This window comes from Ursus maritimus (assembly GCF_017311325.1).
Source record: "Ursus maritimus isolate PB19 chromosome X unlocalized genomic scaffold, ASM1731132v1 scaffold_X1, whole genome shotgun sequence".
NCBI lineage: Eukaryota > Metazoa > Chordata > Mammalia > Carnivora > Ursidae > Ursus > Ursus maritimus.
The window spans coordinates 123,673,148-123,685,363 of NW_024423319.1; the positions used below are offsets into that span (position 1 = coordinate 123,673,148).

The 12,216-nt window shown below is 45.0% G+C and overlaps 1 protein-coding gene across 15 annotated transcripts in view; it reads right to left on the minus strand.

Moving 5' to 3' along the window:
* Nucleotides 1-7,708: 7,708 nt before the first annotated feature.
* Nucleotides 7,709-12,216, minus strand: part of XG (Xg glycoprotein (Xg blood group)) — a 32,164-nt gene continuing 27,656 nt past the window's right edge. For 8 of the 15 annotated variants that reach the window (XM_040634910.1, XM_008694309.2, XM_040634891.1 and 5 more), the window contains 2 exons: nt 11,490-11,606; nt 9,045-9,295 (listed from right to left, as the gene is read on the minus strand). In XM_040634910.1, coding sequence (XP_040490844.1) covers nt 9,279-9,295; nt 11,490-11,606 — 134 coding nt within the window. In that variant the 3' untranslated portion in view covers nt 9,045-9,278. Of the gene's footprint in view, nt 9,296-11,489; nt 11,607-12,216 lie in introns of all 15 variants that reach the window. The other 7 variants (XM_040634926.1, XM_040634961.1, XM_008694312.2 and 4 more) reach the window with 2 other exon arrangements.

Sequence of the window (12,216 nt, forward strand, 5' to 3'; positions counted from 1 at the left end):
ACGTAAACATATATGATAGTTATATTATTATATATTTATTTTATATTATAACTATATATTTATAACATATATTTATATATATTTATAATACATAGTTATAATATATATTATAATATATATTTTATATTTGTATATATATATTTATAATATATTATATTATATATAAATTGTATATGTAAATAAATATATATAATATAAACTTATCTATATACATATATAGATAATATAAACTCACAAATACAATTTTAATTAATTTAATTATATAATTATACATATACATATACAAATTATACATATAATTTGTAAATAAAATTTGTGAATAAAATGTATACAAATATAGATGTAAAATATAAATATATAGAATATATAAATTGTATAAATCATATATAAATTATATATTTTATATATTTATAAGTATATTTATATATTTATAATATAATATAATACAGATATATAATAATTTATATGTATAAATATATAAACATGTTTATGTATATTTATATATTCTTTATATATTTCATATTTATTTAGAATGTATTATTAAATAATATATATAATTATATATACAAAATATATGTCTTTTTCCCTTTAGCCAAATGCATTAGAATTATAAGACAACACAGTAGCCATCGTCAGTGAACCTGGCTTATGTCCACTGGAAATTCTGCACCCAGCCTTTTCCCTCGGCCCCAAGGTCTTGTGCACAAGCAAAATATATGCCATATCATGAAATGCGTGTCTCTGTACCACACCATATCCCTTGCACCCACAAGAAAGCTCTGCACCCTTTCCCGGGTCTATAAGGACACAGTGTAATACACAACCCTCTGTCTGCCTGGGACAGCAGCATTTCATGTGTCCAAAAGCAATTACCACCTGCACCCAAATGCCTCACACAACTGCTGAATCTCTCGCTTCACACTCCACAGGGAAGCCGTCCACACCATGTTTTGCACCAGCGAGGCCGAGGAGATGGGCAAGGTGTCATGTTCGCACTGTGCTCTTGGCAGGTGTATTTTGGGCACATCCCGAGACATAGAGAGAACCCACACATAGCATCCCTTCTGCACACGCTGATGAACCTTGCGGGCAGCAATGCAGCTGCATTCAAGGACCGTTCCCATCACAATTCTTTTTTTTTCTTTTTTTTTTTATTTTTCAATATTTTTTATTATGTTACATTAGTCACCCTACAGTATATCATTAATTTTTGATGTTGTGTTCAATGATTCATTAGTTGTGTATAACACCCCGTGCTCCATGCAATAGCGCCCTCCTTAATGTCCATCACCTAATTACCCCATCCCTCCACCCCCTCCCTCCAGCAACCCTCAGTTTGTTTCCTGGAGTCCATAGTCTCTTATGGTTCGTCTCCCTCTCTAATTGCTCATCCTTCCATTTTCCCTTCCTTCCCCTAATGTTCTCCATGCTATTCCTTATGTTCCACAAATAAGTGAAACTCTGTGATAATTGTCTTTCTCTGCTTGACTTGTTTCACTTAGCATAATCCCATCCAGTTCCATCCATCTTGGCAAATGGGGGATAATCATCCTTTCTGATGGCTGAGTAATATTCCATCGTCTATATGGACCACATCTCCTTTACCCATTCGTCTGATGAAGGGCATCTTGACTCCTTCCACAGTTTGGGTATTGTGAACAATGCTGCTATGAACATTGGGGTGCAGGTGTCCCTTCAGATCACTACATCTGTATCTTTGGGGTAAATACCCAATAGTGCAATTGCTGGGTCATAGGGTAGCTCTATTTTTATCACAATTCCTAAAGAAAAGTCCTTCATGGTGTCGGGAAGAGAAAATTCTTCCTCTACCCTTCAAGGTCTTCCAGCTGGGTTAGGAATAAAATCAACATGAGACAGATTAACAAGAGAACAAACAAAACCCCACAAAGTTTTATTACGTGTGCACAGAGGCCCAACGTTGAAATTTGAGACCCGAAGAAACGACCAAGGCAGGCAGTTTTTACACATTTTCCATGAAAAGACAACATATTTGTGAGGCATGGGCAGCATGAAAACAAAACAAAACAGGTGTTTGGGAGCTGAAATAAGTAAGGAATTCTGAGCAGAATTTGGGCTGAGGCAAATTAGAAAAAAATAAGCTTTATTTACTTAGCGTTCTCAGCTTTAAAGCCCCAGTTTCTGGTGACCAGGGTTTCTTTTTGCTTCTAAGTACAGGGAGGGCATTTTTCATACAGAATATCTGTTTCCTGCTTTCAGGAGGACAGAAGAGGGTCTGAGTATCCTTGCCCTGGCTGTGTATTAAATAACTTCTATTTAAATAATATGTTTTGTTTCTTAAACTCCACATATGAGTGAAATCATATGGTATCTGTCTTTCTCTGGCTGACTTAGTTTACTTAGCACAATACTCTCTAGAAACATCCATGTCTTTGCAAATGGCAAAATTTTATTCTTTTGTATGGCTGAATAATATTCCATTGTGTGTATACATATATATATTATATATATACACCTTATATATATATGCAATACATATATGTATATACACATTATATATGTAATGTATATATATGTATACACACATTTATATATATAATGTATATATATGTATGCACACAATGGAATATAATATATATGCAATATCTATTATGTAAATTATATATGCATCATTTATTATATAAAATATATTACAATGTATATATTTTGTATGCATACACACAATGCAATATAAATGTGTGTGTGTATATATATATATATATATATATATATATATATATATATCTCACACCTTCTTTATCCATGAACACTTAAAAAAAGATACAAACACAAAAACACTCATAAATACTCAGAACACACTGATGGTTACCATGGGGAGGGGATGAGTGAAACAGGGAATGGGGATGGGGTGCACCTGTCATGATGAGCCCTGGGTGTTGTATGGAATTGTTGAATCTCTACCTCGTACACCTGAAACTAATGTAACAGGGTGTGCTAACTATATTGTAATTTAAAAAAAATTTAAAAGGTAGAATAATGCATATGCTAACGTGGTGCATTTTGGGGGGGGCCTGCCCTTGGCCTCCTACAAAAGAGCAGAAAGAACATGGAAAATCATCCATTGGGAAGGGAACATGCTGGGGGGAGGGTCAAGAAACCCACTGAAGAGATTCAGGTGTTTTCAAAGAACCACTACATTTGGGCCAAGGTGAAGGCTACGGGTCGTGGAAGCATTATGTGTATCGAGGGGGTGCCCGGAAACCCAGAGACTCAAGAAACACAGTGCTTAATACGGAAAGTAGTTCTGCTATGAAAAGTTTGCCTCGCATAGGCATCCTGCATCAGAACGGTGAATTTCTGGAAAGCCACATTCTGCACTCCTGTCCTTGCAAACTTCATGGGAGGAACCGGGGTCACAATACAGACATCTATTCTTCCTAAAACCTTCCAAATAGGTTCCCATCACTAGTGCATGAGCAAAAAGAACTGAATAATTTTTTTTTAAAACAATGCTAAAGTCACCAATTTTCAGAGGTTAGTTATTTGCTTCAATTGATTTGTTTGACTATGTTTCTGGGTATTTTAAATTTTTATTTTATTATTATTATTATTTACTATGTTTCTGACCATCTGAGATTCACACAAACAAAAAAAAAATTCAAGGCCCTCATGAAAGAACATTAACAGGCATCGGAAAATTGATGGGTGCAGAGCGAAAATTACCCTCGAGAGCCCAGCATTGCAAGGTTTGAAGACAGAATTTGGTTCCTAAAGAACGATGAGAATGAGCAGAGCCCCACGTGTGCAGACTTGAGGCTACATTCATCATTGTTTTGAAATACCCGATAGGAAGAAGTCTGACGGGGTCTGAAGTCCATCCTTGGGAGCACATTCTGACATGACATTTGTCAGCCGTGAAAAAGAAAAATCCACAAGCTTTAAGGACGACCGTCTCCCCTGCAGGCAGTAAGAACGGATGGTGTGGGTGGAAATCCCCATCTTCAGGGGTACCTAACTAAAGCCGCTTTTCTACGAAGCCCCAGGATGCAAAGAAAAAGTAACTAAAATCAATAAGCAAACACAATGTCAGTAAATACTTGCTCAAGGTAGACGTCACGCTGCTACGGACGCTGGGTCTTTGGAATTGGGGACAAAAGCATGAGACCAGGTGACCTCGAATCACAAGGAAGAAACTCAAAGAAAATGATGAATGTGGTCACATAAAGTCTCAAATTCTCTGGGACAAAAAAGCAGCCCAAACTACGCTGAATTATCTGATACAAGATAAAATAATGGTGCCCAGACAGCGCTTGTTAAAAAGTCTCCAAAACGGGGGCGCCTGGGTGGCGCAGTCGTTAAGCGTCTGCCTTTGGCTCAGGGCGTGATCCCGGCGTTGTGGGATCGAGCCCCACATCAGGCTCCTCCGCTATGAGCCTGCTTCTTCCTCTCCCACTCCCCCTGCTTGTGTTCCCTCTCTCACTGGCTGTCTCTCTCTGTGTCAAATAAATAAATAAAATCTTTAAAAAAAAAAAAAAAGTCTCCAAAACGGACAAGCTTCATTGCAGTCAGGGGGAAAAAAAAATGCAATTTGAAAGTCAGATTCCAGAACACGCATGGAATGAGTATGCATTCCACGCATAGCCAAATGTCAGCGCAAATGGAAAGCCGTTAGTGAACCGGATTCATGTGGATATAAAATTATATATAATGTATATATGTATTTATATACACACACGTGTTTTCTGTATATTCATTTTATACAGTTTATATTGTATCATGTATTCACATATAAATACATTGTGTATACATATCGTATACTTATATATGTAATTCTATACATGTCGTGAATTATCACGGAATATTGCATTTATAGTGCATCCGCTATGCAAAGAAACAGGAGCATCTTTCCAAAGACACTACAAGCCAGATCTAGGCTTGGGGACCCCCGCACGCTCCCAGCAAAACTGCTTGCGGGAAGATGAGAACTGGTTTTTTGTGTGCTTTCCAGCTCGAGTGTTTTGTAGAATCGACGTAGAAACGTCTGTAAGTGCCAGGCGCGCACCGTGAGGATTTGACAGATTTCCACATGGCAATGGGATTACCAACATCATGTTAGCCAACGCCTCCCTCCTGGCACGCAATTATCCGCTCTCTCGGCGACTTTCCCATGCACCGTGCAGAATAGTGACCATCCTGATGCCCCAGGACTTTTTGGTCTTATCCCTGGAAGCTTGTGCCCTTTTGTTTGGTAGGGTGTGGGGACCCACAGGAGAAGGGTCCCTCCATCAGGACAACCGGGTCGTGACACAGCAGCCCCTCCCCAAAACCAAACTCCTGATGGGCCTCAGGACGACAGGTGCTAGTCTGGGAGAAACAGGAGGGTCCTGCAGCCCCAGAAATCAAGGTGGCATGCCATTGGCCAGAGCTGTCACATGACCATAACGACCTGCAAAGGTTGCTGGGAAGTGTAGTTCAGCTGGGAAACCTTGCACCTAGCTGGAGTGTTATAGATTCAGAAAACAGAAAGAACAGGTTTGGGGGAGGGAAACCTGCACTCTCGAACACTCTGTGCTTTTAGTTAGTGTCTGCAGTTTTGATTTCATGGTCTCAACTTCTCACCTGACTCTAACAAATATCCTATTTATTGCAATGAGCCTAATTCTATTTATATTAAGAAAAAAAACTTCATTTGTGTTTTTTTTTCCTCCGTCCCACCTGCAGCCCTCGCTACCTACCAGGGCCGACTGCGAACGCCTGTCACATATGAGCTCATTGACCTTCACCATTTGGGGGAAGCAGAGCCCATTCTTAGGCTCATTCTTCAGATGACAAAACTGAAGCCCAGAGAGGTCGTTTAACTTGCCGAAAGTTGCACAGCTGGAAATGCAGAAGGCAGCCTGTGAACCCATGACTTGGGCTCGGCATCCGGAGATGAATCCTGACTGGCCTCACGGCTACGTCCCAAGAGGAGCTCAGTGAGTTCCCCATCCTTCCCTCTAAATTAGGAACACATGTACCGAACATGTAGGGATGTAGAGATGAGTTTCTTCGGGCTGCTGTAACCAAGTCTTACAGACTCAGGGCTTCAACGACAGATGTTTATTCTCTCTCTCTCTCAGTTCTGGAGGTAAGATGCGTGGGATCTGGCCAGGGCTGGGATTATAGGGCCCCACCCCCAGCGTCTGGTGGGTCCTCGGCTAGTGGTCCCTCTGCTCTGAGCAATGCATGATATTCTCCCTGTGTGCGTGTCTGTGTCCACATTCCGCTCTCGCACGGACACCAGTCCTATGGGGTTAGAGCCCACCGTCCTCCGGGATGACCTGAGCTCATGACCTCTGCAAACACTACTTCCAAATAAGGTCACATTCTAGCAGCTTCGAGCTACAACTGCAACATATTAACTTGGGTCTGTGTGTGTGTGTGTGTGTGTGTGTGTGATTTCTTCTCCCCACTTTACAAGTCACACGGCAATCGGCGTAACCATGCCTCCCCCTGCTACTGCAAAGCATTGCATCTCGCCATGGATACTGGGTTGGAGAAGGGAGCGGGAGTTCTTTCTAAGCACATGCAGGAAAATGGAAATAAATCTACAACTCCTGTGGGGGTCACCATCCCCTCGACCCGCCTAAAATTTGATTTCATGTTTCTCTCCATTGCAACGTGAAGATGTTCCTCCAGGCCTGGACCCCCCAGGCACACTCGATCTCCCAGGAAGAGGAGAGGAGTGTTGCTTTTTACACAATACAGTCAACACCATCCTTTCTTTCCTTCACGGGCACGCAGAGTGCAGCTAATTGCAATATTTGTCCTTTTTGTAGCAGGAAAGCATGCCGTCCTGGTGGCCCTGGGTGAGTCCGTAAGAACGTATGCTCTCCACCTGAAACTAATGTAACACTCTGGGTCAACCATACTTCAGTCATCAGTCAATCAATCAATCAACTGCTTCTGCTGTGTAATCCCTACCCTCCAAAAAAGATATGCATCCCAGTGCCCATGATTCAAATATTCTTATTCTAACTAGGTTGAACATTAACCGGTTTCCACTTGTCGCTTACATGATTTCCTTTCCCTTTCCTTCCTCCTTTCCTCCCTCCCTTCCTTTCCCTTTCTCTTTCTTTCTTTCCCTTTGTTTTCTTTCTTTTCTTTCTTTCTTTCTTCCTCTTTGTTTTCTTTCTTTCTTTCTTTCTTTCTTTCTTTCTTTCTTTCTTTCTTTCCTTTCTTTCTTTTTCTTTCTTTAAGATTTGATTTATTTATTTGAGAGAGAATGCACAAGCTGGGGGAGGGAGAGGGAGAAGCAGACTCCCCACTGAGCAGGGAGCCCGATGCAGGACTCGATCCCAGGACCCTGGAATCATGACCTGAGCCGAAGGCAGACACTTAACCACCTGAGCCACCCAGGCGTCCCACACTTGAGTGATTTTCATCCCCAATTCTGTAACTACACTTCAGTGTCCCCCATCCACCATATTCCAAATGGTGCCAATGACAACACATCTTCCTCGGGAAGGCGACAGGTGCCCATGTGCTCCCCAAACACCTGCCATGACCCTCGGAACGGAGCAGACATCATGCCGGAGGCAAACCCACACCCAACGGACACCCAAGCCTGCTCAGGACTGAATCTATTTGATGCCCGTAAAGCTGCATAGATAGCTTTGTCGGTCAGAGACCTATCCCATGATGCCTCCTCGTTTTAGGTGGAAACGACAGAAACCAAGAACACAGCAACTCAAGCGGGGTATTCTTTTCTCTTTTACACGTATTGGCAATGGTGGAAATTGATGTAGGACAGTTACAGAAAAAGAAAAAAACAACCCAGATGGATGTATGTCTGTATACATGCTTCTGTTGTGTCCAGGTCTGTATGCAAAGGTGAAAATGCGTGTGTCCACGCACACGTGCACACACACATTCACACGCGCTTCTAACCAGAGTCAAAAGACACTCACGCGGAAACTCACACGCAGAAAACGTGCGGCCACCACGCGGCTTCGTCCCCCAGGGCCAACAGCTGAGACATGGCTAGAACATTTCCGTCCCAACAGGAACTGCGGCCGCCGTCTTGGAATGGCTCAAGTCGTACACGGATCCCTCACGTGAGACGCCCCATGGGGAGTCTCAGCTGCGACCTCCTTTTTGCATTTGGGGAGCTCTTTCTAGGGCTTTCTGCGTTCGGCATCCCCTGTTTGGAGACAGAGCTCTCCATCCATCACGGTGAGCATGAAGCATGCATATTTAGGACTTCTCCAGGTCCTCTTCGTGAGTCCCACATGGCAATAATTGTCTCTATTCTGATATTTGGGGTGAAGTGCCAAAGTTCTATAAGAAGGTACCTAAGTCGAATGAAACTATACCAATAAACCCAAAGGGTCCTTTTTCCTTGCCCTGAAAATGATATGAACATAGAAGCAAATAGGTAGTATGCATTTCAGATGCGTGAGCATTTAAGGTTCTCTACTACGGGTCTCGAACAAAGCATCAACTAAGAAAAAGGATGGCATTGCTCGAACAGAGACCTACAGAGCATCAGATGGAAACTAATACGAGAACAGTCAAGAGACACACATCGCGATCGCCGTGCCCTAGTTTCCCAGAAATCCCAAAACCGTAAGATGTCACGGGGAAAGGAAAAGCATCCCCACGCTGCCTCCCCCCACTCCCACCCCACCCCCAAGACGGCTTGCATTCGAACGACTGTGCATGCACAATCCCAAAACCCAGCCTCCATGTGTGCAAGTTGGGGACAGGGGAGGGAGGGCTGGACAAAGCCGGCCCCGAGTGGCAGGAATTCCCGTATCCGCCAGACCGGTGGGCACTGGCTCCCTGATGAACCCTCAGCCCGGGTCAAGCTTCTCCCCAGAGCTTGCTGCAAACCCCCCACCCCCAGTGGCATTCCCAATACCCCCAAAGAAGACAGCACCCCTGCCCACGACCCCATGCCCTGGGACCCCCACTGGGCTTTGGGGTGACACACCCAAGGGTCACCCAGGTGCACGTCCCAAACCCTGAGGTAGTGCTGGGAACCCAAGACACACTCGGCATCTATCCACACCCACGATCGAACCAACAGATGAAGCAATCATCTTTGTAGGACACAAGGAGGAGCCCAGTTATCCTCATGCACGCACCCCATGCAGTGGACGGGGGATGCTTTCGTTGACGGGTCATCTGTGCCAAACAGAAAAAACACTTCGGGGCGGCGGGGGACGTCGGCAACGGAAGGAGGTGTCCCAGGCGCGGCCGAAGGGGTTCTGGTCCACACCGAGCTTCTCCCGCAGCGACTGCTGAATCTCGAACCCTCACACGTGCACTGGTTCTGGAAGGGAACATGGAGAACCACACGTCTTGACTACGAAAGAAAAAAAATCCTGTCTCGATGGATTTTAACCCATAAGTGTCCTTTCTGATGGTTTGCCATTTTTTTTAGGGCTTCGAACATCATCAGTGAATTGACCGACGACGTCTTTTTGGTCGCAGCTGATACTTGTGCAAACCCCCTTTTACAGATGTGGTTTCATTAACCCTCACACCCCCGAAAGCGGGAGATTTTATGACTTGCAGTTTACAAAATAAAGCCGAAGCATCATGCTTTAACAGTCCACCTGTCGCCCTGTAACAGGCTCCATCCCCAGAAGTGTGTCCCCAAGAAGGTGTGGCAGCTTCAAGGTGGGGCTGTTGCACCTGTCCAGTTCCGCAGGTTGCGCACTGCAAACTCATCCCCCTACCACTTCCCAAGACAGCGTTGTCAGCCGTCCTTTAGCAGACAGGTGACTTCCCGGACCCAACCGCACAGCCGGGCAGCGTCAGTGTGAGCGTGGAGCCAGGCTCGCTGCAATGCTGAGACCCCCACCCCCACCCCCTCCACAACCCGGGTCTCAGATAAAACCCTACATGGGTTCACCATGGTCCTACTTGTTAGATGGTTTGCAGATTTGGCAACGGACAAGACCAGGTAGCCCCAGGATGAGCCCTGCCCACCTTGGGAGGGTCCCCTCGTGCTGTGAGAGCGAGCGTGCCCTCTTGAGGTCTGAGGGCCCTAGCTTTAGCAGAAGGGCAAGCAAACGCGGTCCCCACTGGATCCGGTGACGTGATCCCTCAAGAATAGCTAACGGAGGGGCACCTGCGGGGCTCATTCCGTGAAGCATCAGGTCAGGATCTCAGGGACCTGGGATCGAGTCCTGCATCGAGCTCCTTGCTCAGCGGGGAGCCTGCTTCTCCCTCTGGCTGCCCCTCCCCCAGCTCACGCTCACTCTCTCTCTCTCAAATAAATAAAGAAAATCTTAAAAAAAAAAAAAAAAGAATAATTGAAAAACTAGTTGGGTTATTAAGTCTCCAAAAAACCAAAAGAGCTTCCAGGCAGGAAAACCCAACCCAACCCAAACAAAAAAAGGGCTTTGTCTCAGATAAACAGGGAGACCATGACCCACATTTAAAACAAAACAAAATTTTAAAAAAGACTCCATCTGTTGCAGAAAGAAAGTCAGGTAAGGTGAGGCTTTGGGTGCAAAATTCTGGCAGGCACTAGAAAAAAACCCAACTCAGGTCTACACCGATGGGTTCTGAAATGCCCATGTATCCACGCAGAAGGCGGAATCCAGAGTCACGGTAGGTGCGTCTGCAAGGATCATGGGAGCTGCCAGCCACAGGAGGGGTTTTTCAGAGACTAGGTTCCCCACCAAGCTTTTCCGGGGGCGGGGGGCAGGTGTGGTGTAGACCTGAGCTCCCGGGTGTCTGGATTTGGTCAGTACTGCCCGTCTGCCAGCAGAGGGAGGCCCCGGGCAGGTTTTGGGATTTTGCAATCCTACCTAAAACACCCTTCCTGCAGGCTTCCGTCCTTAGGGCCACAAAGGAGATGTGGGCACCCTGCAAAACCCAGATGGAGTCCAATGTGGGTGCTTGCTGTGTAGACCACCCCTCAACACACCCTCAGCTTTCTTGTGCAATAGAGCCCCCCTCTCTGTGACCGGACCCTCCCTGCAGACAGGTCCTCAGGGTCGGCCACTGCCTAGCACCCACCACCTCTGCCCCCAAGAATAGCCAACCACACCCGAATTCTCCAAACCCAGGAGCCTACGCCCCCCCGAAAAATCCTGAACTAGAAAGCCGCAGCAGCCCCGCACCCATTTCTCTGAGGTCCGTGCACAAATTCAACAGAAAACCTTCCGATTCTGTCCTTCCATACTTTTGTTTTTGGAGAGGAATACAAACACGGCAGGTTCAAACCCAAACGCTTTCCGAGTCTCTTATGATCCATCGACATGGTATCAGCCCAGCCGATTGCAACCCTGAGCTGATAAGGTTTTAGTCTATGTGAGTTACTGGCAGGAACACCCAGTTTTGCAGGTCACAAAGCTGCTTAAAAATATGGAGAAAAAAAAAAGGAAAAGCATCCCTCGTGAGGACCCAACTTAAAACCACTTCCTTAGGCAAGGCCACTCGAGGGGACGTACCCAGAAAGAACCCTGCCCAGTGACAGACTCCAGGAAGTATTTTTAGAGCCAGAAACTTGCCATTTGCCCTGAAACAGTTTCTTCTTCTGTTCCGTTGGCAATAACCAGCCGCCGCCCCCACCAGCGTGACCACCAGCACAGACACGATGGGAGACACGATTTTCGCTACTGTGTTACCTGCGAGATCGAGAAACCAAAGAGGGTCTCAGAAAACAAACACATGGCCAGCAAGAACGCTGTTCGTTGTAAATCATCCCACAATGTCACCTTGGGCCCTTCCCACCCTCAAATGCACGGAAAAAAAAAAAAATAATAATAAAAAGAACAAATCAGAACAAGGAGCCAGAGGAAAGGATTCTGCTTCTATCCCACATTGAGATTATTGGTGACGTCTTACCCATTGAGGACATTCAAGGCAGAGTATTGCAAATAAATACTCGATTTGTTTTTTGTGCATATGTTGAATTTGAAGGATTTGTACCTTTTTCGAAGCACAATGTTTAAACCCATGCAAAAAATAACTATTCCACGCACACATGCTCTGATATGCTTGCCCACAGAGCTCTGGACACAGGCACACACCTGCCCCTTTGAGATGAACTCACTGCGAACGGTTTGACTTTTTCTGCGTGGGACCTTGCGAGACAAAAATCAACGCTTCCGAGAAACAAGAAACCATCGCTTCCATGGGCGAGAACAACCTGTGTCTCCTATCAGAGTGGGTCAGGCAGCTGGTGTGTTGTTGGGATGGATACGTGACCCCCATGGGACCCTGGCTTGGATACCG